The sequence below is a fragment of the Oryza glaberrima genome, chromosome 2, assembly GCF_000147395.1.
Source record: "Oryza glaberrima chromosome 2, OglaRS2, whole genome shotgun sequence".
In the NCBI taxonomy this organism is placed as follows: Eukaryota; Viridiplantae; Streptophyta; class Magnoliopsida; order Poales; family Poaceae; genus Oryza; species Oryza glaberrima.
Genome location: NC_068327.1, coordinates 27495437 through 27515519, shown reverse-complemented (window position 1 = coordinate 27515519; position 20083 = coordinate 27495437). Strand labels below are relative to the sequence as shown.

The 20083-nt window shown below is 44.3% G+C and overlaps 2 protein-coding genes across 3 annotated transcripts; one reads left to right on the top strand and one right to left on the bottom strand.

Annotated features, from left to right (window-relative positions):
- The first annotated feature begins 5167 nt into the window (after positions 1-5167).
- Positions 5168-7950, top strand: LOC127761999 (uncharacterized membrane protein At4g09580). Its single transcript, XM_052286334.1, has 4 exons — positions 5168-5534; positions 6726-6996; positions 7165-7335; positions 7422-7950. The coding sequence occupies exons 1-4, from the start codon at positions 5374-5376 to the stop codon at positions 7584-7586; spliced, it is 768 nt and encodes a 255-aa protein (XP_052142294.1). The 5' UTR covers positions 5168-5373; the 3' UTR covers positions 7587-7950.
- Positions 7951-8363: 413 nt separating this feature from the next.
- LOC127761998 (ubiquitin carboxyl-terminal hydrolase 21) lies at positions 8364-14058 on the bottom strand. Of its 2 annotated transcripts, none has more exons than XM_052286331.1 (14): positions 13709-14058; positions 12962-13045; positions 12768-12827; positions 12604-12678; positions 11919-11993; positions 11667-11744; positions 11309-11386; positions 11095-11215; positions 10884-10994; positions 10423-10595; positions 10014-10349; positions 9811-9930; positions 9154-9643; positions 8364-8837 (listed from the first exon to the last, which is right to left on the bottom strand). In XM_052286331.1, the coding sequence occupies exons 1-14, from the start codon at positions 13763-13765 to the stop codon at positions 8575-8577; spliced, it is 2121 nt and encodes a 706-aa protein (XP_052142291.1). In that variant the 5' UTR covers positions 13766-14058; the 3' UTR covers positions 8364-8574. The 2 variants fall into 2 exon arrangements, with proteins under 2 accessions (XP_052142291.1, XP_052142292.1); XM_052286332.1 differs by lacking the exon at positions 13709-14058 and adding an exon at positions 13170-13533.
- Positions 14059-20083: the final 6025 nt, after the last annotated feature.

Sequence of the window (20083 nt, the reverse complement as noted above, 5' to 3'; positions counted from 1 at the left end):
GGTGATGGCCGGCGGGATCCCCTCCTCATTTTTGCCATCCCTCTTGTCCCCATTCCCGCGCCGCTGCCACTGCTGGGGGGAGCAGCGCGTGGCGGATGGCTTCATCCTCCGACTGCCACCGCCACACCTCCCCGCATGGCCGCATCTCCTCCTCCTCCAGTGGCCACCGCCGCACGCCGCCCCTTCTCTCCATCAGCCGCCGTAGGAGGAGATACGGGGAGCACTGCGTCCTATTGTTGAGTGGCTCTCCCATGGCGAGGCGCCAGACGCATACGGTGATGTGCTGGCGGACGGGGATGGCAGCGCGAAGGGCGGTGTCCTCCTTGGCGACAACGGCGGCGAGCTCGGCGCGGCGGAAGTCGCTCTGAGTAGTCGACGCTGCTGCACAGGTCCCACCACACGCGCGACCGGTCCATCACCCACAGCGGGGGAGGGAGCAGCGCGCGGTGGACGGCCTCCTCCTCCGGCGGCCACCGCTGCACGCCACCCCTTCCCCCCGCCAGCCACCGCCCTTCTCCCTGCCGCCACTGTTGGATCTCGGTTGCCGACGCTACTTTGGGGGGGACCCGCCGCTGCCCGCGTCGATCTGCTCCACTCACCGTCGTCGCCGACCCCCTCTTATTGCCCTGGCTTCCTCCTCCAGCTCGCCGCTCTTGTCGGTGGTGGTCGGTCTCGCCGCCCCCTCTACATTGCCTCGTTGCTCGCCGTGCTACCAGCTCAACCTCGCCGCTTCGCTCCTCCACCCCTTCACCACTTCCACCGGGCGTCCTCACCATCGAGAAGAGAGAGGAGAAGGGAGGGGGATGAAGAGAGAGGAGCTGGGGAGAAAAGAGGAAGAAGAGGGGGTGTGAATGACATGTGGGACCCACTTAGGCCCCACCTTTTTAATTTCTTTTTGGGTGTAGCTGACATGTGGGTCCACCTTTTTTATTACTTTTCCAGGATATAATTGCCACGTAGACGCCACGTCAGCCAAAACCGCCTTCCAAAACGCCGAGGAACATTGTTTGTACCGGTTCTGACAGTGCAGGGACCGGCTGAATCTGATTTTGGGGTTTAAGGTTGAAAATCGGATTCGGTGTAAAGTTAAGGGACCTTTGATGAACTTATTCTGCTGATAATCAATAACTCAAGTCGGCCCACAATTCCTAAAAATGCTGAGGATAGAAAGGAGGGTGAAAAAGGCCGAGGGAAATTTCCAACGGAGGATGAGATGCTTCAAAAGGAATAATGGAATATGATGCTTATAGATGCCACTACGGCAGGCAGCATTAGATGATGTATGTACTGATGTTTCCCTGGTTCACGACTGGATCGCACCGCTTTCATTTTCGTCTTAAGATAGTTCCCTACTAATTTTACCTATGGCATATTCCTCACATGATGCCGATAATATGCCACATAGTTCAACATCCTTAGATATTCACTTATAAAACGACGTCGCCTACAGGGAATTTGATCTCGCTGGCAATCCCAGAATTAGCCTCATCCAATGAGCTTGTCTATGGACTATGAGCCTAAGAGGACCAAAGACAAAAGAAAAAATCATTTCCTTCGCTTATTTACATAGAACTATAGAAGTAGCGGAAATTATGTGGCCATGAATCAGATGGGAAGCTACAACATGGTTGGGCATTTGCTCAACTTTGTCTGCATTTTTTTTTCAGAATTTCAATTGTGGCTACCGCTAGTAAATGGCAAGATCATGTCATGAACTCATGATGCACAGTCCAGTTGCCCATTCAAGTTGTGTTTAGTTCACACCAAAATTGGAAGTTTGGTTGAAATTGGAACGATGTGACGGAAAAATTGAAAGTTTGTGTGTGTAGGAAAGTTTTGATGTGATGGAAAAGTTGAAAGTTTGAAAAACTATTTTGGAACTAAACACGGCCTCAATTTGGCAGCCAACTCCCATCGCCCATTAGTACAATCCTAACATTTTTTTTAATTCCAAATTCAGGACAATACCTTAGTCCCTTCTACCAATTCGACTAATTCGCTTGACATTTTTTTCACCAAGATCTATAATAAAAGCAGTCCCATTCCCCCACTTAAACTACGCGACCGATATTCTTATCCCTACTTTATTATTATATTGTTCAATATGTTCACGGAGAATTTTATGAATTTTGTCAACTCGAAGGGTCGTCATTAGTGTTTCTTTACTATTTATTTTATTTCGGAAGCAAGGGGGGAAATAATGTCTAGATTCTAAAGGAAATTAGAAGTTCAATACCTAATTAATTTAATTCTCTTCCATTCCATGACACCGAGAATACAAATATTAGAGTACCTATAGCTCCTTCCTTGTACGACTCGTTGAAAAACCCGTTGTCGAACTTGATTCATCGCCCTTTGTTTTTCGAAACAAAGGTGTTAAAACAGAATCACTAACCTCCGTTCGACGGAAAATATAGCGAGTCGGAGTGTCCAACGATGGTCTAACGAGTTTGGGTCTAGGGTTTGGGACGACTGATGAGGGAAGGAGAAAAGGTTCCTAAGCTTAGAGGGATGGTCATAGGAGATGACGGGGCCATAGGCTTGACAACAAGCGATGGGCTGGTGATGGCAATAGGGACAATGCGGGGCACATGGTTAGGAGGTGAGGGTGAAGGCATTGGGAGGGAGGAGCCGCTGGAGACAGGAAAGATGACGACGAAGGCACTCTCCGTCGCCAGCTTGAGAAGGAGGAGGCCAGGTGAGCAGGACTCGTTGGCACCGTCGAGGACGACCGGCGATGTGGTGGCGCAGAGGAGGTAGGGGAATCTTCGGGCAGCGGCGCACGAGAGTGAGGAGGAATGGTAGAGAGTTATGGTTATTAGGGCATCAATCAATGGTCTGATATTCACATGATGTGTGTAGAATTTTCTGTCACATTGTATAGGCAGTCACGTGCTAAAAAGGGATGTCCTTTTTGCACACTGCTGATCTGCTGGGTGAAATGAGATCTACCAAGGGGACAAGAGCCGTAGTGCCATACAAAAGCTGGTCCACTGTATTAACAGAGGTAGTCAGGTTTCCTCTTGTTTCTGTCCAACGGTCGGTAGAGTCGAGCCCTGTGGTGTCTGACGGAATGGAGATTAGTACTACTGACTACCCCTCCGTCCCAAAAAAAAAGTCCAATCCTAGCTACGAACCTGGACACGCATCCTGGACACATGTGTGTCCAGGTTCATAGCCAGGGTTTGGCTTTTTTTTGGGACATACTAGTATACTGAGTTACTACTGTAAGTAAAAGAAGGGGCCTTGTTTCTGCTGCTAGCCAGCTTCTCCGGCCAATTGGTTCAGGTGATGCTTCAGTCTCATGCGAGAGGAACCACTTAAAATGATACAGTTCTTTGCTCGGAGATCTCCAGCCTCATAAACGAAGTGATTTTCGAGCAGTTCCTATCAATTTTTGTCTGCAATCTCTGCATCCATGCTCGCAAACAGCAGCCACAGAAGCCGTTACGTTTGTCTGCTTAGGCCGTGCAAAGGAAAGAAACAACAGCCACAACAAAGACACAGTACACTTGCTACCTGAAACGAAACAAGCTCCGTCCAAGCAATTCTTTACAGGTTCACGTTCCAATATAAAAGAAATTATTTACATTCAGCTCCATTTTCGTACACAAACAATAGCTTCCAACAACTGCGAATCATGCAGCAAAGGCATCTTATTTTATTGCTTGCAACTACTGTACCTGATTATTCGTCTGAAATCTCCCTTTCTGAATAAAAAATCACAACACTTGCCGCCACGACTAGGCCAATGCCAATCCAACAGCAGTTGGGATAAACTGCAAGACGAAGCAACAGCAAAGCCTTTGCTCGAAGGGATAATGGCAACAGATTACCCTGGAAGGCAGGCTTGACCACTTGACCGTTCGAGAGTTTGAATCAGAAGTTCAGATTTCAGAGGCACGCTCCTGTGATACAAAACCCCGTGAGCACAGACATGTTGTAGTTGCGTGCATTCAGTTGAAGCAAACACAACCGAGTATTCAGCTACCTGGCGTGCGTTTTGTTTCTGCGTCTTTAATAAGAGCCGGTGAAGCAAACACAACCGAGTATTCAGCTAGGGGGGAAAAATGGGCATTACGCTATCGACTATGGAGGTGAATTTTACGCGTATTCGGAGGGGTAATCTAGAGAGAAACTTAGCACAAACAATTGGCGTGCGTGCTCAACCGCTGCCTCTTGTATGCGAGGGACATCTCGGCGAATTGTTCATGACTCACCAAACTTTTGTGGGTGGCCACGAAAAGCTCCATGCCACTGAACCCAAACGAGCGGCAGAGTCACGGCCGGTGTTTGGTCGCAGTATAAGTGTAACCCCACCTTGCTTCAACAGCACGCGTCCGCCCGAACCGATGAAAGGGGAATGGAAATCTGCTAGGGAATTGAGCTAAACACTAAACAAAAGGAGGTTTCCTTTAATATTTTTTCTCTGGTTGTTGTGCGGGAAAAAAAATCATTTTAAGTAAGAATTGGATAGTTTTATTAAAATTAGCCCAAAAAACTTCAAAAATCCTTGTGTCCCAAGGCCCTTTTGAAACATATATGTTTTACTCGATTAACGCAATAAATTAATATTTTGAGAAATAAATTTTATAGATACTCCTGAATAAATGGTCTAACATAGTACTATCTCCATATCAAAATATAAGAATTTTTAAAGTTTGACACGATTATTAAGAAAATATGTAAAATCAAATGGTAATTGGTTGAGAAATGATGGTAGGTGGAGAAATTGAACAGCGAAGGGTTATGATTGGTTGAGAAGAAAATATCGGTGGAGATGTTATTATATTTTAGAACAAATTTTAAAGGCTAATAGTTATTATATTTTAGGACAGATGGAGTAGAAGAATTATCGTACTTTTAGAAGCATCGAGCAAATAATCCGCGACAAAAATCCAAAAAGAAAACTGAAAAGAGCAGGGGTCAAAAAAAATCCATATATTATTTTCCTAGTACAAAAACTAATACAAAACCAAGGAGGAGAAGAAACATACTGGGTGTGTGCTTCAAGTCACCAAATTCTTGGTGGAAAATACTGGGTTCGCTGAAACTAATACTCGTAGGAAGCCGATTACAACCAAACAAAATCTGAATCTAGTTTTGCTAAAAGTCACCAGCCATACGAAACTTGCAAACCTCATCCAAAAGGAAGTAGAGATAGAAAACGGTTTCACCAAGAAAACTCATAAAAAAAGAGGCGGACAGGAGAGAGAAAACACAGTGTTGTGATTTGTGAAGTCCGGATTAAAAGGGAGACTACTGTGCCTCCTCCGTTTTCCTCTTCTTCCCTTCTGCAGCTCTCCTCTTCTTCCTCCCAAACGGCCAGCGGCGCGCAGCGTCACAGATTTTACAGGGGAAAGAGAGGAGGAGATGGGGAGGGAGGAGAGGTTCCCGGTGTGGGAGGCGGCACTGCTCGCCGGCGTCGCGGCCGCCTTTGCCACGGGTCTCGTCGGCGTCTACCTCTCCATGCCTCATTCGGACTACAGCTTCCTCAAGCTGCCCAAGAACCTCCAGGAGCTCCAAATCCTCACGTAATTCGACCGATACCGTTTCTAACTGTTCAGCTGGTCTATGCATATGCTGATACTGCTTGTTCGATAGAAACTTGCTTCTCTTTTTTTTTTGTCTCAAAAGTTTGCAGTTTTTGTGCGTTTTTATGTTTTAGAACCTACCTGTGAAGAATCCTAATTTACTAGAACTTACCTGTAGGAAGAATCCTATTTTTTGTGTTCAAAACTTCAAATAGAATGTAAGTACGTAAATTGCATCGTATATGTTCCGTACTTTTGCCAAATATAAAGATTCTATTCATCTTTACTGTTGATACCAATTTCATCCTGTTCTTCCGCTTGAACTGCGTTGGTGCGTTGCTGGATTTCGGAACGTAACGGATTATTCTTGGATAATGGACTTGTAGTAGCAAAGCTGTAGTTTTTTTTTTCCTGCTTATCTGAATAATAAATCCGTCCACTATTGTGTGTTTTGCGGGTGTTTTGAGACAGTCTTCGTTTTGGTCTGTGGATTTCTACTGATTTAGAGAGGATATTTTCTAAAGGAAATTTGGAAAGGGTCTCAGTGATTCCTTTGAACAAGTTACCTTTGTCTAGTAGTACTACACGAAGTGCTTTGTTGTAACTGAAAATGAAGCATCGGTAAAAGAAAAAACTTTTCTGACGGTGACGGTAGGAAATTTGCAAGAGTTCTACAGTAGGGCGTCCACTTTTAGTGGAGTGGTAGAACATGGATTTATGACCTGATTATCCATGTCCAAGTATGGCCCATACACATTGCAGCCTGTGGTCCCCTTAATCCATTGAAAAGCGTAATTAATCGCGTAATTTTCGCAGCCGGTGGAGTATGAAATCCTTTCTTCTCGGTATTTACTTTCTGCCCAGCTGTAACTGTCGTGCGTTTTGAACCTGGCCATTGGTCAGATCGAGTTCCATCATGTGTGCCTTTTTGGTCACTGCACGCCATAACAATGTTTTGTTGACATCTGAACTCTCTTCAGCTATGGCCTTCTGTTAGGTTAAACACCACTTGCCAAATAGTACCATTGTTCAGACTTCACTATTCAGATAAACAGATAAACTTGTGTTCTTGAATTTGTCTGAAACTCTACACATGTTCAACCTTACACAGTTACACTGTTTGATGTCTCAGTGGGCAATGGATGTTTCAAATTAAACTGCTTCTAATGTTTGTGTACGTTTAATTTGCAGGGATCATCTCGAGGACTACACGAGCGACTACACCGTGCAGGTGCTGGTGGGCTATTGTGCCGTGTACATCTTCATGCAGACGTTCATGATCCCAGGAACCATATTCATGTCCCTCCTTGCCGGAGCACTCTTTGGCCAGCTTGGTGGTGTTGCCCTTGTGGTCTTTGCCGCCACGGCTGGAGCTTCTTCATGCTACTTCCTGTCTAAGCTGATTGGGAAACCGTTGGTCTTCTCATTGTGGCCGGACAAACTTGGGTTCTTTCAGAAGCAGGTAACTTCTTAACCTGCATCTTAGTCAGCTGATATCGCTTAGGATTCTCCCTGTGTTCTAGTTCATGGCAATGTTTTTTATATGTTCGATATGCGACATTTTGATTCTTTGATTCGATATCCGTCAAGATTCTGTAACTGACTGATGCTGTTTGCTTCTTCTTCTCAGGTTGCAAAAAGGAGAGAGAAGCTGTTGAATTACATGCTTTTCCTTAGAGTAACTCCAACATTGCCCAATACTTTCATCAATTTAGCGTCGCCGATAGTGGATGTGCCCTACCATATTTTCTTCCTGGCAACCTTTATTGGACTAATCCCAGCTGCCTATGTGACTGTCAGGGTAAATCACCTGCTTCAAATTCACATACTATTCTAGTTTCTTCTCATGCATAGCTCATGCTTTATTCTTTCTTTTCTGAAATACAGGCTGGAATAGTTTTGGGAGACTTGAGCTCATTGAGTGACCTATATGATAAACAATCAATAGCACTGTTGTTCTTGATTGGGGTTGTTTCGGTGACACCGACATTGTTGGGCAAGAACGAGAAGCAACAAGGCAAAGGGCCAGAAATGGTAGCTAGCAGTAGCTGATCACTTGCACGCGAACTCCTTCTCACCTCCCCTTCTGTGTACATATGAAGATCCTGCATTTGGTTGCTTCCATGGCCTTTGTTTGGATCGGTGCAACTTATGGCCGGCCAAAGGGCAACAGAACATGGCAAGGGCCCCTCTTTCTTTCTCCACTTGTGGAACCCTTTGTGCATGGTGCTGCGAAAGGGACACCTCACTGTCACAACATTATGATTCTGGGGAACAAGATGGGCCACCAGAGCTAAAATGACCCATTTGTTCTGTTTAACATCTTGTTTAGATCGAAGGAACAGCTGATCTTATCATCATTGTATATGCACTGCTAACCAGATTCAGTTTTTCATGGAACCTTGTCTTAGTGATCTGTGAATCTGTCCATGAAATGGTCTGTTTGGGCGCGGAAGTGAACAGCCAAATTGCATGTCATTTTCACTCTTTTGTGCTATGCCGCGATCATAACGATTTTGAGAGGCGATCCTTTGTGAGATTCTGTTGCCAAATGCCATATAATGGCTTCGGTAGGTGAGGGGTGCGCGCAGGTGCGCGCTCTCGATTGTCGATTATGTGTTTCGTTCTTGAATTGGGACCTCTCCATCGTTGCGATGGACCACGGCTGTTGGGTGACAAACTGACGGGGCAATCCGTCAGTCGCACACACGCTCTAGTCCTATACACGGATGCGTTTGGTGGATAATTCGCTGTTGAAGAAGAACGGCACCGGCCCACACAAAACTCCTCAGTTTTTAGTCTCTTCCCTTTGCCACTGTTTTTCACAAATGAAGTGGGACTCCGAGTGCATGTTCCATACATATAGGTGAGGCATTCCACATCAGAAGGCAGCAAAAATGTACCTCACTATCACCATCTAGCCGGTCATACAGGTTGACAAGCAGATAAAATTTGTTGGTTCTGGATATAAAACAAAATGCATGCTAAACTAACATGTACAGCTGGAAAAAAAAAAAAAGGCTTCGGCACTCGGACCATGCTACCATTTGATTGGAACCGGGATGCCGAGTTTCTTTTTGCCAAGAGGGTGACTCCGAGGACAGCTTCCAGAATCCTGCTCTGCATTGAGTTGGCTCAAGCAGTCCACAATGCCTTTTCTCCGAGTGGACGGCATACTCCTTACTAATCGTGTTACGTTCTTATCTATGCAAGGGCCCTTCGTCGATTTAGATGCTGATTCAACCTTAGCCTTCTTAGCTTTTGATGTGAATTTAAGGTTTCCAAGCAGAGGGGTCTCATCTTCTGCAAATGGCACAAGCAGAAATGTCAGCCTCGTCAATTTTCAAAGGATAATCAGCAAAGCAATGTACAGTAGTACCATGTAAGACAATGAACCCGATAAATTAGCAGAAAAGAAAAACTAATGTAATCAGCATTGGCAGAGCACAGCAACAGTATGTCTATCAATGAATTTAAAATCTCTCTATTAGTGGTACACCAATGGTATGATAACTAGACAATAATTCAGTGTGCAGTTATAGGGTAGTGCGTAAGAACTTCTGTTCCGCTGCAGAGAACTTGGTAACAAAAGAAAATGGAACCAAGATGTAGGACTTACCATCACCGAAGTCCTCAAACTCAAACACATTAAACTCATTATCATCAGAGAAGAAACGCTTGCGTTTTGGCGAAGGAGTTGAGGGTCTGTCCAAATTGGTAATGTCAGCAGCACTACCAGGACACCTAATAGCCACACAATCGTGATGAGATGATATGCATGGCACGATTTCATCTTTTAGGTCAGCCTTGTTGATAGCATCAATCGGGCATCCCTTAGCTGGCTCCTCAAGGAAAGATGTTTTGCATTGACTAGTTTCATCTTTCTCTAATTTATCACCAGAACTGTTGGTTGCTTCACCAGAGGATGTTGGACAATCCACATCTATATTCTCCAATACTGAAACGGGAGATGCACCACTCGTATTTTCAGGATGCAGGTCATCCTTTTGCTCCAGCAAACTTGAAAACCACTGAAATTTGCCCTGCCTAATATAAAACAGAATATACCCTTCCTGGTTCAGCGCGCTTGCCTCACTAATCAAATCAACCTACAACAAAGGTTTGCAGAGGTTAATGATTCATGCCATGATAAACCTAAAAAGCAATAGCAAGTATCTGTACACATCCTGCTCTTAATATATATAACTACTGGGCAAAGCCCTGGTAGTATTTTTAATTTAAAAAAAAGTAATAGCAAGTAACTTGTGACACATACATGGGAGTCATTCATTAGATGCCAAGTGCTCGGTGAAGAACGAACAGAACAAACATAATGGCCATAGCTAGGTGAACCAGAATGCTCAACAACGCCATAAAGATCATATTTCAGCTCCTTCTGCATAAGGTGGGACAAGTAAAACATCAAAACATGCCTTTGGTAAAGCTATTGCTAAAAATAGAGATAGTAGAAAAACTCACATTGATGTCAGGATCACAATGGAATGGCTTCAAATCAAGTTCTAGTGGGTACACCACATGTTTGTCAATCTTTTCAACAGATCTATCAAGGCTGGTGAAACGCTTTAAATGAATGGCAACGACATCTGGTGATCTATCAAGCATAAGTTGCTTGTTCTTACAAACTTTTGCATTACAATGTTCACAGTTCAGCTTGTCCTCAGCATCCCCAATTCGCTCCAACTTGGTAAAAGATTCCAAGGCATCAATAAGGTTATCAGCCTGATCAATCTCCAGGCTAAGATCCAAGAAGGGCTCATATGTCTCCGAGCAGTGTCCACACTCACAGCAAGTCAACTAGATAGACAGAATGAATTCAGTTGCAACTTTTAAGTGCCAAGACAACAAGCATGATGACAAAGTAAAATACCTTGCTTTTTAGTCGGCCTCCAAAAACCTGCTTAACAATACTTTCTTCATCAAAAGATGAGGGCTTATTCTTTGGCTTGGGATCAGTGGTGCACTTATCCAGGTTGTCCAGCAAACAACGTAGGAACTCATGTGCATCCTCCTGTTGTCCTGGTCTAAAATCTGATGATAATTCTGGGTAATCTTGTCAAGGAACTCCACCACTAATTTGAAGTACCAGAGACAGATACAATAGAAGATATATATCTCAGCACAATATTCAGTGAATATTAAGATGTATTGAAATTGAAACAGAACTGAGGAAGCATATAAATAGAAGTTATGAAATCATATAAGGGGTAACCTTGAAATTTTCAGGCATAAACACCCAATGATTGTCAAAAATGCAAGTCATATTACTGAGCATGTGTGCACAAATGTGGTAAAATTAAACTGCAAGGAAAAATCGAGAGCAAAGGATACTCCTTAAATTATCTCTGAACCTCACTGGCCTTATAACAGATCCAGACCTTCGGATTGATTCATCAATATGTTCTTTAAGAGCACAGAATGAACAGAAACCATCTTTATCATCTGCAGGAGACCAACAGTTTTTTTTATCATGAAACAAAAATGGCAATGAGATAACACATTTTTCAGGTAGCAAAACATTACTGTCAGAAACTATCCATACATGAGCATGGAGCACAGTGATCAGTGGAACGAAGCCTGAGAAAAAGTGGGACTGTATGGGTGACACACTGAAGAATTGAGTTTAGGAAGCATGTGTTCCCCATATTGCCAAGACCAGATCCCTGCATATGAAGAAATTTTAAAAATAACAAAATTATTGAATATGTCATTAGCATACGTAAGTCTTAGGGTTGAAGATATTGCATAAAACATACCACCAATTGAGATTGAGTGTTGCGGGAAAAGGACAAAGAAAATTGTTGGCCCTCCATGTTGCAAGGTTCAGCGCCGCTCTGTTAAACATTTTTATCAATCCAATTTGTTCAGTTTAAGAAAGATTAAAATAATGGCATTAGCATAACTGTTTTGAACATAACAGTCTCTAAAACATAACTTTGGCTGTTAATTTGGTTATAAACTTATAATATAATTTTAAGCCATGGTATAAGCATAGTTTCTAAAATACTGCTGGAGACACATTAGCAGCTAATATTTACAAAGTTTGACTGCACGAACCCCAAAACAATTCATTTTATTGTAGGGAGTAATAGGTGTGATTGTGAAGCCACTTACGCCGGAGTTGTACAGCTTGCTGTCAAGAAGGGATGATGAGTCTTGCTTAGTTTTCCCATCCCAGATATCTATTTCATCCTGCAGCACCACCAACAATAATATTAGGGAGCTCTAGGCACCTGGTTATCACAGTTTATGTAGAATAGTTGGATAAGATATTTCAGTTCAAGGCTTATTGTGTGCACCATTAAACATATAACTGGGTCACATGCCTACAAAGGGCCAGAGAAGATCAAATAGATAGAAAATTACATTGGAGCTAGGCTGCTCTGTGCTGAGGGGTTCAGACTGCATATTTGTATCCCCATCTAACAAATCCATGTCATTCTGAAAAAAAGGAACAAGAAAAAAAACAGCCAAAATTAGCAAATTTTTAGATACAACAGACTGTATAGGGATGTCATGGTAATACATAGCTAGCTGCAACATAAAAATCACTTGGGCACCCAATCTTTTAATCTAAAAAATTAGATTACATTAACTTTTTATGGTCTAAGCTAACAATTGAACTCCTGCAGTCCAAAAAATTAGGGCTGCATGATATCACACAACAAAACGGTGCCCTACATGCAAGTCTTCAAATTAAGATAGTAAAATGGCAAAATACTAAGTAATTAGAGTACCAATTGTATTTTTCATGAAGAAACATAAGAGCACGGAGCACAAAATACAACAGGCACGTAGTTCCCTAGGGATGATCAGGGAAACAAACCACCAAGGCTTATGCTTCATACCATTGATTGTTATTTTCCATGAGATGTTGCACTAAAGTGGGTTCATTACCTATTAAAGGACATGAACATAACTTGCTTTCTTATCTACTGTATCAGAAATGCTCTGAGTGAAAATTAATAAACAGTACTTGGTGAAAATCAGCATTAAGGAACCCAAACAGACTGACTGGGACAATCATATTCTTAGAAAGGTTAGCAAATACCTCAGACTGGGGCTGCCCATTTTCAGGCCAAGGTGCACTCAGCATGTATTTATCATCCATCGAATCCAAGTTGCTCTGCGTATGAGAAGAAGCATATTAAATTAACTATGCCAAAAGCAGAGCGACAACAAGCTAATCGCAAAAAAGAATAGATAAGAGTATACATTGTGTTCGTTACTCTTAATTGTGGGGGCACAAACCATATCCCAGGAATTTGAATAGCTCTGCAGGCAAAACCAGGAAACCGACAAAGTTAAAAAATTAGCAGCCACAAAAAAGGCATGTAATGTTGTTTCAAAGAGAAATGATAACACATGTAATCAAATATTTGTACAAGGAAGTCAGGTTAACATCTTACAACAGAGCGAATCGGCTGGCACATGGAGAAAAATGGTTGGTACTGCTCACTTTCAGCATCCCCACTTTCAGCACCAGTTTCAACCTAAGAACTCAATTGTCAGAAATAAGCCATGTATCGATGATCCAAAACTACAGACCATTTCCTTTTGTAACAAGTACTAGCAGAAATTGGACAAAACAGAAGGTAAAAGGCAGGTCGAAATTACCATCGTTTCAGTTTGTTGAACTACACTGCGGAACGTTGCACACAAACAAAATGGGAAAGCAGCATGATAGTCATCACAATTTCTGTCGTCTACTAGCCATGAATGAATGTCACTAGTGTTGCCCAATAATTATGTACTAATAAAAAGTGGTGGTGAGGCGCTACTCCTACCTGCTACCAGATTCCCAGCACACGAATGCCATGTACCCTGCTTAATATTGGGGTAGAACCACAGCAATAACCCAATCGAAACGCACCACAAAACTCCAAAACCATCTAAATCAAACACGTTTGGCTAAAATCGCATCCTGAGTTGCAAAAATGAGCAGTAAACACAAGTAATCGCCACACGACAAGCCAGCCCGCCGACTAAAACCGCGTTCTGAGTAAACCCAAAAAAAAAAAAACAGCGACCAGTCTTACCACGCAAGCTACCACTGGCAACGGCCGTACCAGACGAAACCCCACCCCAAGCACCCCCCCCCCCCCCCTCCCCCCAGAAACTGCAGAAAAACAAGCAAGCAGACCGGAGGATCTCACCTGAACAGGGGCGGCCTCCGCTTCGCTCACGGCCGCGGCGCCGTCCTGGTCCGCCATGCGAGGGCGAGGGCGCGCTAGGGTTTTCGCTCGCGGGGAGGGGCGGTAGGTGGCGGTTTGGTGCGTGCTCGCCCGCGGCTGCTGAATCGATGGAGAGGGGAAGGCTTTGGTTGGTCGATTGGTTGAGATCGGAGACTAATCGCAGCGGCGGCGGGGGAAAGCAAAAAAAGTAGGGCAAATCGTTGGGTGGGAAGGAGGAGGAGGAGGAAGGAGGGAAAGGAAGATTTGGGAGGTGAGGAGGGGGCGGAAATATTTTGGGTTTGAAACGGAGGCGGGGCGGGGGGCGCGTTAAAACTGACGACGCGGCGGGATGGGAGGGAGGAGAGGAGACGGGGAAAATGTGAAAAAACAGCGGGATGGGGAGAGTGTGGTTTTCGCGTTTCCCGCCTGTGGGGGGGCTAGTGGGGGCCTGGATTTTCGGCGCGCTCCCGCGTTTCCGTTTCCTGCGTCGCGTGGGTCAACACACTGCGGATGCAGCTTCCCTGTTCCGAATCCGATCTGTGTCAACCAATCAACGGCATGTGTCATTTTAGTGGTGGGTCCCACAGTTTCATATTACAGTCCTTTCGACTTCTCTTTAGTCAAATTATTTTATGTTTCCCCGAGTTTATTGGAAAATATATTACTCTCTCCTTTCCAAATTGACCATCCTGTAATAAAATTCAAAACTTCTCAAATTGATCACCATATAACTGCATAGGCACGAATTTTATTGGAATACAATTAATGCAGTATGGGATAATATGTGCATGTTAAGATGTAATTGGCATGGGATTTTAATCGATGCATGCATTATGGGAGAATGTGTGTACGGTGTCTTAATTGATATGATTTAAATTATCCTTGGTCTTAGTGCATAAACTTATATGATGATCAATTTAGGAACAAGAGAGTAGTATTTTAAAAAAAATAAACATATTATCAAAATATATTTAATACTAGATTTAACAAAACTAATTTAAGTTTAGTAGGTTGCTAATTTTTTTATAAATTTAATTAAAGTTAAGAAAGTTTGACTAAAAAATAAGTCAAAACGACGACTTGGGATATGAAGTTTAGTTTTCCTCTTCTCTATTTTCGTTGTTCGAGTTAATATATCAGTACCTGTCTCTCTTATGGGGCTAAAGGAAGGGGAAAAATCATAATAGATTAAACTCAATGAACATTGTTTCGTGAAAAAAAACATGTTTTCAGGTGGAGCTCAAGGTAGCTAATCTCCCATGGGGCTAGAAGTCCGCCACGAATCCATGATCAACCCCGCATGTTAAGTGGAGTGTTAAGGATTCGATTAGATGGATATGTCTTTTACCTTAAAAGCAGAGTTGTTTTCCTTTTGTTCCCTCTTCTAACCGTGCACCACATTCGCACGCGTAGTGTGCTTAGGTAACCACCGGATGCAAGTTTTTTTCACTAATATTTTTTATAGCCTATTACTACTTATATCGATCTAACCCGACACAAGCTATGAAACATATTTCTAGTATGGTTCTCCAAACTCAAATAAGTTTAGATCTAAAATTTTCTATGCTACCTTCAAATGAGGGGTGTTCTCCTTCCAATCCATTCCCTACTCTCATCACGCACCGCACTCGCACGCGTAGTATACTTAGGTAATCATTGGATGGATCCAAAGTTTCATCACTAATCTTCTTATAGTCAATCAGGCCTGATCTGTTATAACATACTACCTCTGTTTCATAATGTAAGTCTTTCTAACATTGTCCATATTCATATAGATATTAATGATATATAAATGTGGGCAATACTAAAAAGTCTTACATTATAAAATGGGGGAGTGTCGGTGATATGGGTCCGGGGGTATCACGTCTAGAGGGAGGAGGCCGTCCTCAAACCCACGTGGCTCCCCGCGAGGGGGGATCAAGCCCGGGGTGGAGCGGTGGCTACCCCCACCCAGCTAGAGGGAGGAGGCCGCCTCAAACCCACGTGGCTCTCCCCGAGGTGGGTCGAGCCGGGGGTGTTGTGGCGGCTGCCCCCTCCCAGCTTGGGGTCGGGCCGCCCCCAAACCCACGTGGCTCCCCGCGAGGGGGGATCAAGCCCGGGGTGGAGCGGTGGCTACCCTCTCCCAGCTAGAGGGAGGAGGCCGCCCTCAAACCCACGTGGCTCTCCCCGAGGGGGGTCGAGCCCGGGGGTTGCGGCGGCTGCCCCTTCCCAGCTTGGGGTTGGGCCGCCCCCAAACCCACGTGGCTCCCCCCGAGGGGGGTCGAGCCCGGGGTGGCGCGGCGGCTGCCCCCTCCCAGCTAGAGGGAGGAGGTCGCCCTCAAACTCACGTGGCTTTACCCGAGGGGGGTCGAGCCGGGGGTGTTGCGGCGGCTGCCCCCTCCCAGCTTGGGGTTGGGCCGCCCCCAAACCCACGTGGCTCCCCCCGAGGGGGGTCGAGCCCGGGGTGGCGCGGCGGCTGCCCCCCTCCAAGCTAGAGGAAGGAGGCCGCCCTCGCTTGGGGTCGAGCTGCCCCGACCCCCTCCATGTATCAGCCCACGTGTACATGGTTAGGTGGGAGCGCCTAACTGCCACCTAATTGCATTTAAAGTGGTTTATGCAACCGCGCCATGCCGCATTTAATGCGGCGTGCTGCGCATCTGACCGGTCTGTGACCGGTTGAATGACCGATGGGACGGCGACTGTGTACCCCCACCCTGTCAGTGTGTCAGGTGGTGAGCGGCGTGCTCCGTCCCGTCCCATCATAATGATGAGGGGCTTCACAGCCTCTTACCCCGGTCAGAGTTGGTCCAACCACTCTGAACTGACCCGGGTTCCCGTTTTCTGGTGTGAACGAGAACCCGGAAGTCCTCATCCATTAAATGGCGAATGACAAGGGCGCCCTGCATGATTTGATGGGCCCCGCGCAGCAACCGACGTACAGATAGCTTCTGGGCTAAGGCACAAGACATGTAATTAATATAGATAATATTTTCCCTTCTCCCTAGGTAGCACTCGTAGCACATGTGGTATCCCCTTAGAGTATAAAAGGAGGACCATGCCTAGCGAGGAAGGGGGATCGGATGGAGGATCCCTGAGCCAAAGCTTGTCTAACCCTAGCTTGCATACCAGGGATTCAGGGACTTTCTAAACACAGAAGAATCATACACACAGGAGTAGGGTATTACGCTTCATAGCGGCCCGAACCTGTATAAACCTCTTTTGCCTCATCGTCTTGGAGGAGCCTCCGAGATCAAGATCACACACAGTTTCGCTCACCAAATTCTCGAATCTCACCCGTTGCCCCCGGCCGAACTCTCAAAGGGGGGCCTCACAGTCTCTCGCTAGAGAGGGTCACCCCTCGACAGGGGGTATGAGTGTATTACTAGTATGGTATAAAAAGATGCCGGTTCTTCAAACTTTCAAAATTTTCAATTCAAAAGCCAGCTGTACCATTCCTAGGTGACATTTTTTTAATTGAAAATATTTGATTAAGTTTTGTGGCATTTCGATCCGGTATATAGAATAGCATCATTTTACCTTGCATAACGCTTCAATACATTTTGCATAACGCTTCAATAGCATCATATTAATCCATGGCATTTGTTAGGACTCATGCGACAGTTTGCTCATAGTTGCTTTTGCTTGTATATTATGATCGTTAGCATATATAAATGAAGATGTTTTCTTCTTCCCATTACATGACACTCTTCGAACAGTTTTCTTCCTTCCAGTTTGAAAGAGAAAAACATCCTGAAAGCATCACCAGCAGCTTCATAAAATTATTGGAGCCATCGTTTCGCGGAATAAGCAAAACGACATATTTGCAAATAAACAAATTGTGAATAAAAGTTTTATATACTCGTTCTTAGTGATCTAAATACAAATGCTGAAAAATAAACTTCAATAAAAAACCTCAAAAGAAGCTCCAACTTTAAGGTTGAAAATTCAAATTTTGACTGATAAGTATAAGTATAAGCGAAAAGATGAGACCCTTTCCTCCTGAAAGCTGTGTTTGTTTTAGAGGGTTGGAAACCCTTCCCTCCCGACACACAAAACAAAACGATACATTAACACATAATTAATTAAGTAGCATTAGCTATTTTTTTTGAAAAATATACTAATATGATTTTAGAAGCAACTACAATTATGTATAATGTTTTTCTGAATAACATACTATTACGAGTATCGTTTAGTAGTTTGATGTGCGTGTGAAAGATACGAAAATAGAAGTTAGAAAGCGCCAAACAAATGTGGCTTTTTACTCCCTTCGTCCCTAAATATTTGACGTTATTGATTTTTTTAAATATGTTTAACCATTCGTCTTAATCAAAAACTTTTGTGAAATACGTAAAACTATATGTATACATGAAAGTATATTTAACGATGAATCAAATGATAGGAAAAAGAATTAATAATTACTTAATTTTTTTGAATAAGATGAACGGTCAAACATGTTTAAAAAAGTCAACAGCGTCAAATATTTAGGGACAGAGGAAGTATTTGGTAATCTCAGGAACTTAAGGAATAAAAAAACTTATTTAATACGCCATCCGTCCCACTATATAAGAAGTTTTAGAGTTAGACGCAGTTATTAAGAAAGTAGGTAGAAGTGAATGATAGAGAGTTGTGATTAGACGAGTAGTGAAGGTAGGTGGAAAAAATAAATGGTGGATGCTTGTGATTGGTTAGAAAGATAATGTTGATGAAGAAGTTGTTATATTTTAGGATAAATCCTAAGGGATAAAAGTTATTATATATATCTAACTCTCTCAAATAAAAGATGAGCCACCTTGTCGTTTTCCGCTCCTCACCTGCTCAACTTCTGCGCTTTCTGAGCGCGATCATCCCTCTTGTTGATCGTGGTAGATTTAGAGTTGGAGCTTTATATTAGTGGAGAATAAGAAGAATAGATCATGAACCATCCGAAACCGACTTTTTTTAACCAAAAATTACGGGATAGAAAACAATATTGGGTATCTTGTCAGCGAAACTCTTAGGGCATGTTCACTTTGATGCCATTTTCAACCATATTATTTTTTTTAGCAAAGTTATTAAAAAATTGTCTACGTTTAGTTTGTTGCTAACTTTGTTAAATATATAAAAAATCCTGCAAAAATTTTAACAATAATACCATCTTGCTAAAATTTTGATAATGCTAAAATTTAATAAGGTTATTTTGCTACGATCTGAAAATGCCCTACTCTCTCGGATCAGAAGTAAACCGAGCAAATACAGTGTTGAGCTAATTCCTTCTTGCATGTTTTCATGGGCCTGGTTGCCAATTACTAGCGGAATAAGTTCATCTGAGGTCCCTTAACTTGTCAACGAATCCGATTTTCGTCCTTCAACCAGATACAACGGGTCCCTCAACTATCAAAACCGGTGCAATATAAGTCCCATAGCGGTTTAGATAGCAGTTTTAACTTACGTGGCGCCTACGTGGTTAAATTAACCTGGTCTTCATCTGACGTGGCATTGATGTGACATTGACGTGGCAATTTAATTTAGAAATTAAGAAAAAAAGTGGCCCCACTTGTCAGTTACACTAAAAACATTAATTAAAAAATAGTGGGGCCTGCGTGGGCTCCACATATCATTCTCAGCCTCCTTCCTCCTCTTCATCTCTCTCCCCTCTCCTCTCTCTCTCAAGGCGCCGGGGAGGTCCGGCGGTGGCGGCGGCTGGCGACGTGGCGGTGACGACTGGAGCGCTGGTCGGGGTGGGGGGGAACTCGGCAGGTCGCGGGTGGAGCAGAGGGGTGGCCGGAGCGGCAGGTCGCGAGCGGCGGAGGTGGCCGGAGGAGGAGGTCGCCAGCGAGACGGGGAGCTCGCGGATCCGGAGCTGACGCCCGCCGCCGCCGCCGCCGCAGCGGTAGCAGCGCTCGCCCGGGAAGGCGCCTCGTCGCGCACCAGGCCAACGGCGCTGCTAGTCTGTCAATGGTGACGAGATGAGATGAGAGGAGAGCGTGTATCAAACCATGCGACGACACTGTGTTGGGTAGGTGGTGTCCTCTTCTAGCCATGGATCTGCTCATGTTTTTTATTTCTTTTTCTAAAAATTCTTACTGCAAATACTAGCTTGTTTGGAATGTCTGAATTTCTACTGATCTATACGGTCGAGCACCTCTTCTTCGCCCAACTCTACGACGACCGCAAGCAGCGGGAGGCGTGCATGTCGATGTCCAGGGCGGAGCGCGCGCACGAGTCGTACGTGGACTACCTCAAGCCCATCATCGCCGACGTGCCCAGCCTGAAGGAGTTGCTGGAGCGGATACTGGCGCCAGAGGTGGAGCGCCTCCGGACGGGGTGCGGCTCCGGAAAGAAGAGAGGAGTGAGAAGAAGATAGGAGCGAGGATGAGGAAGAAGAGAGAAAAGAAGGGA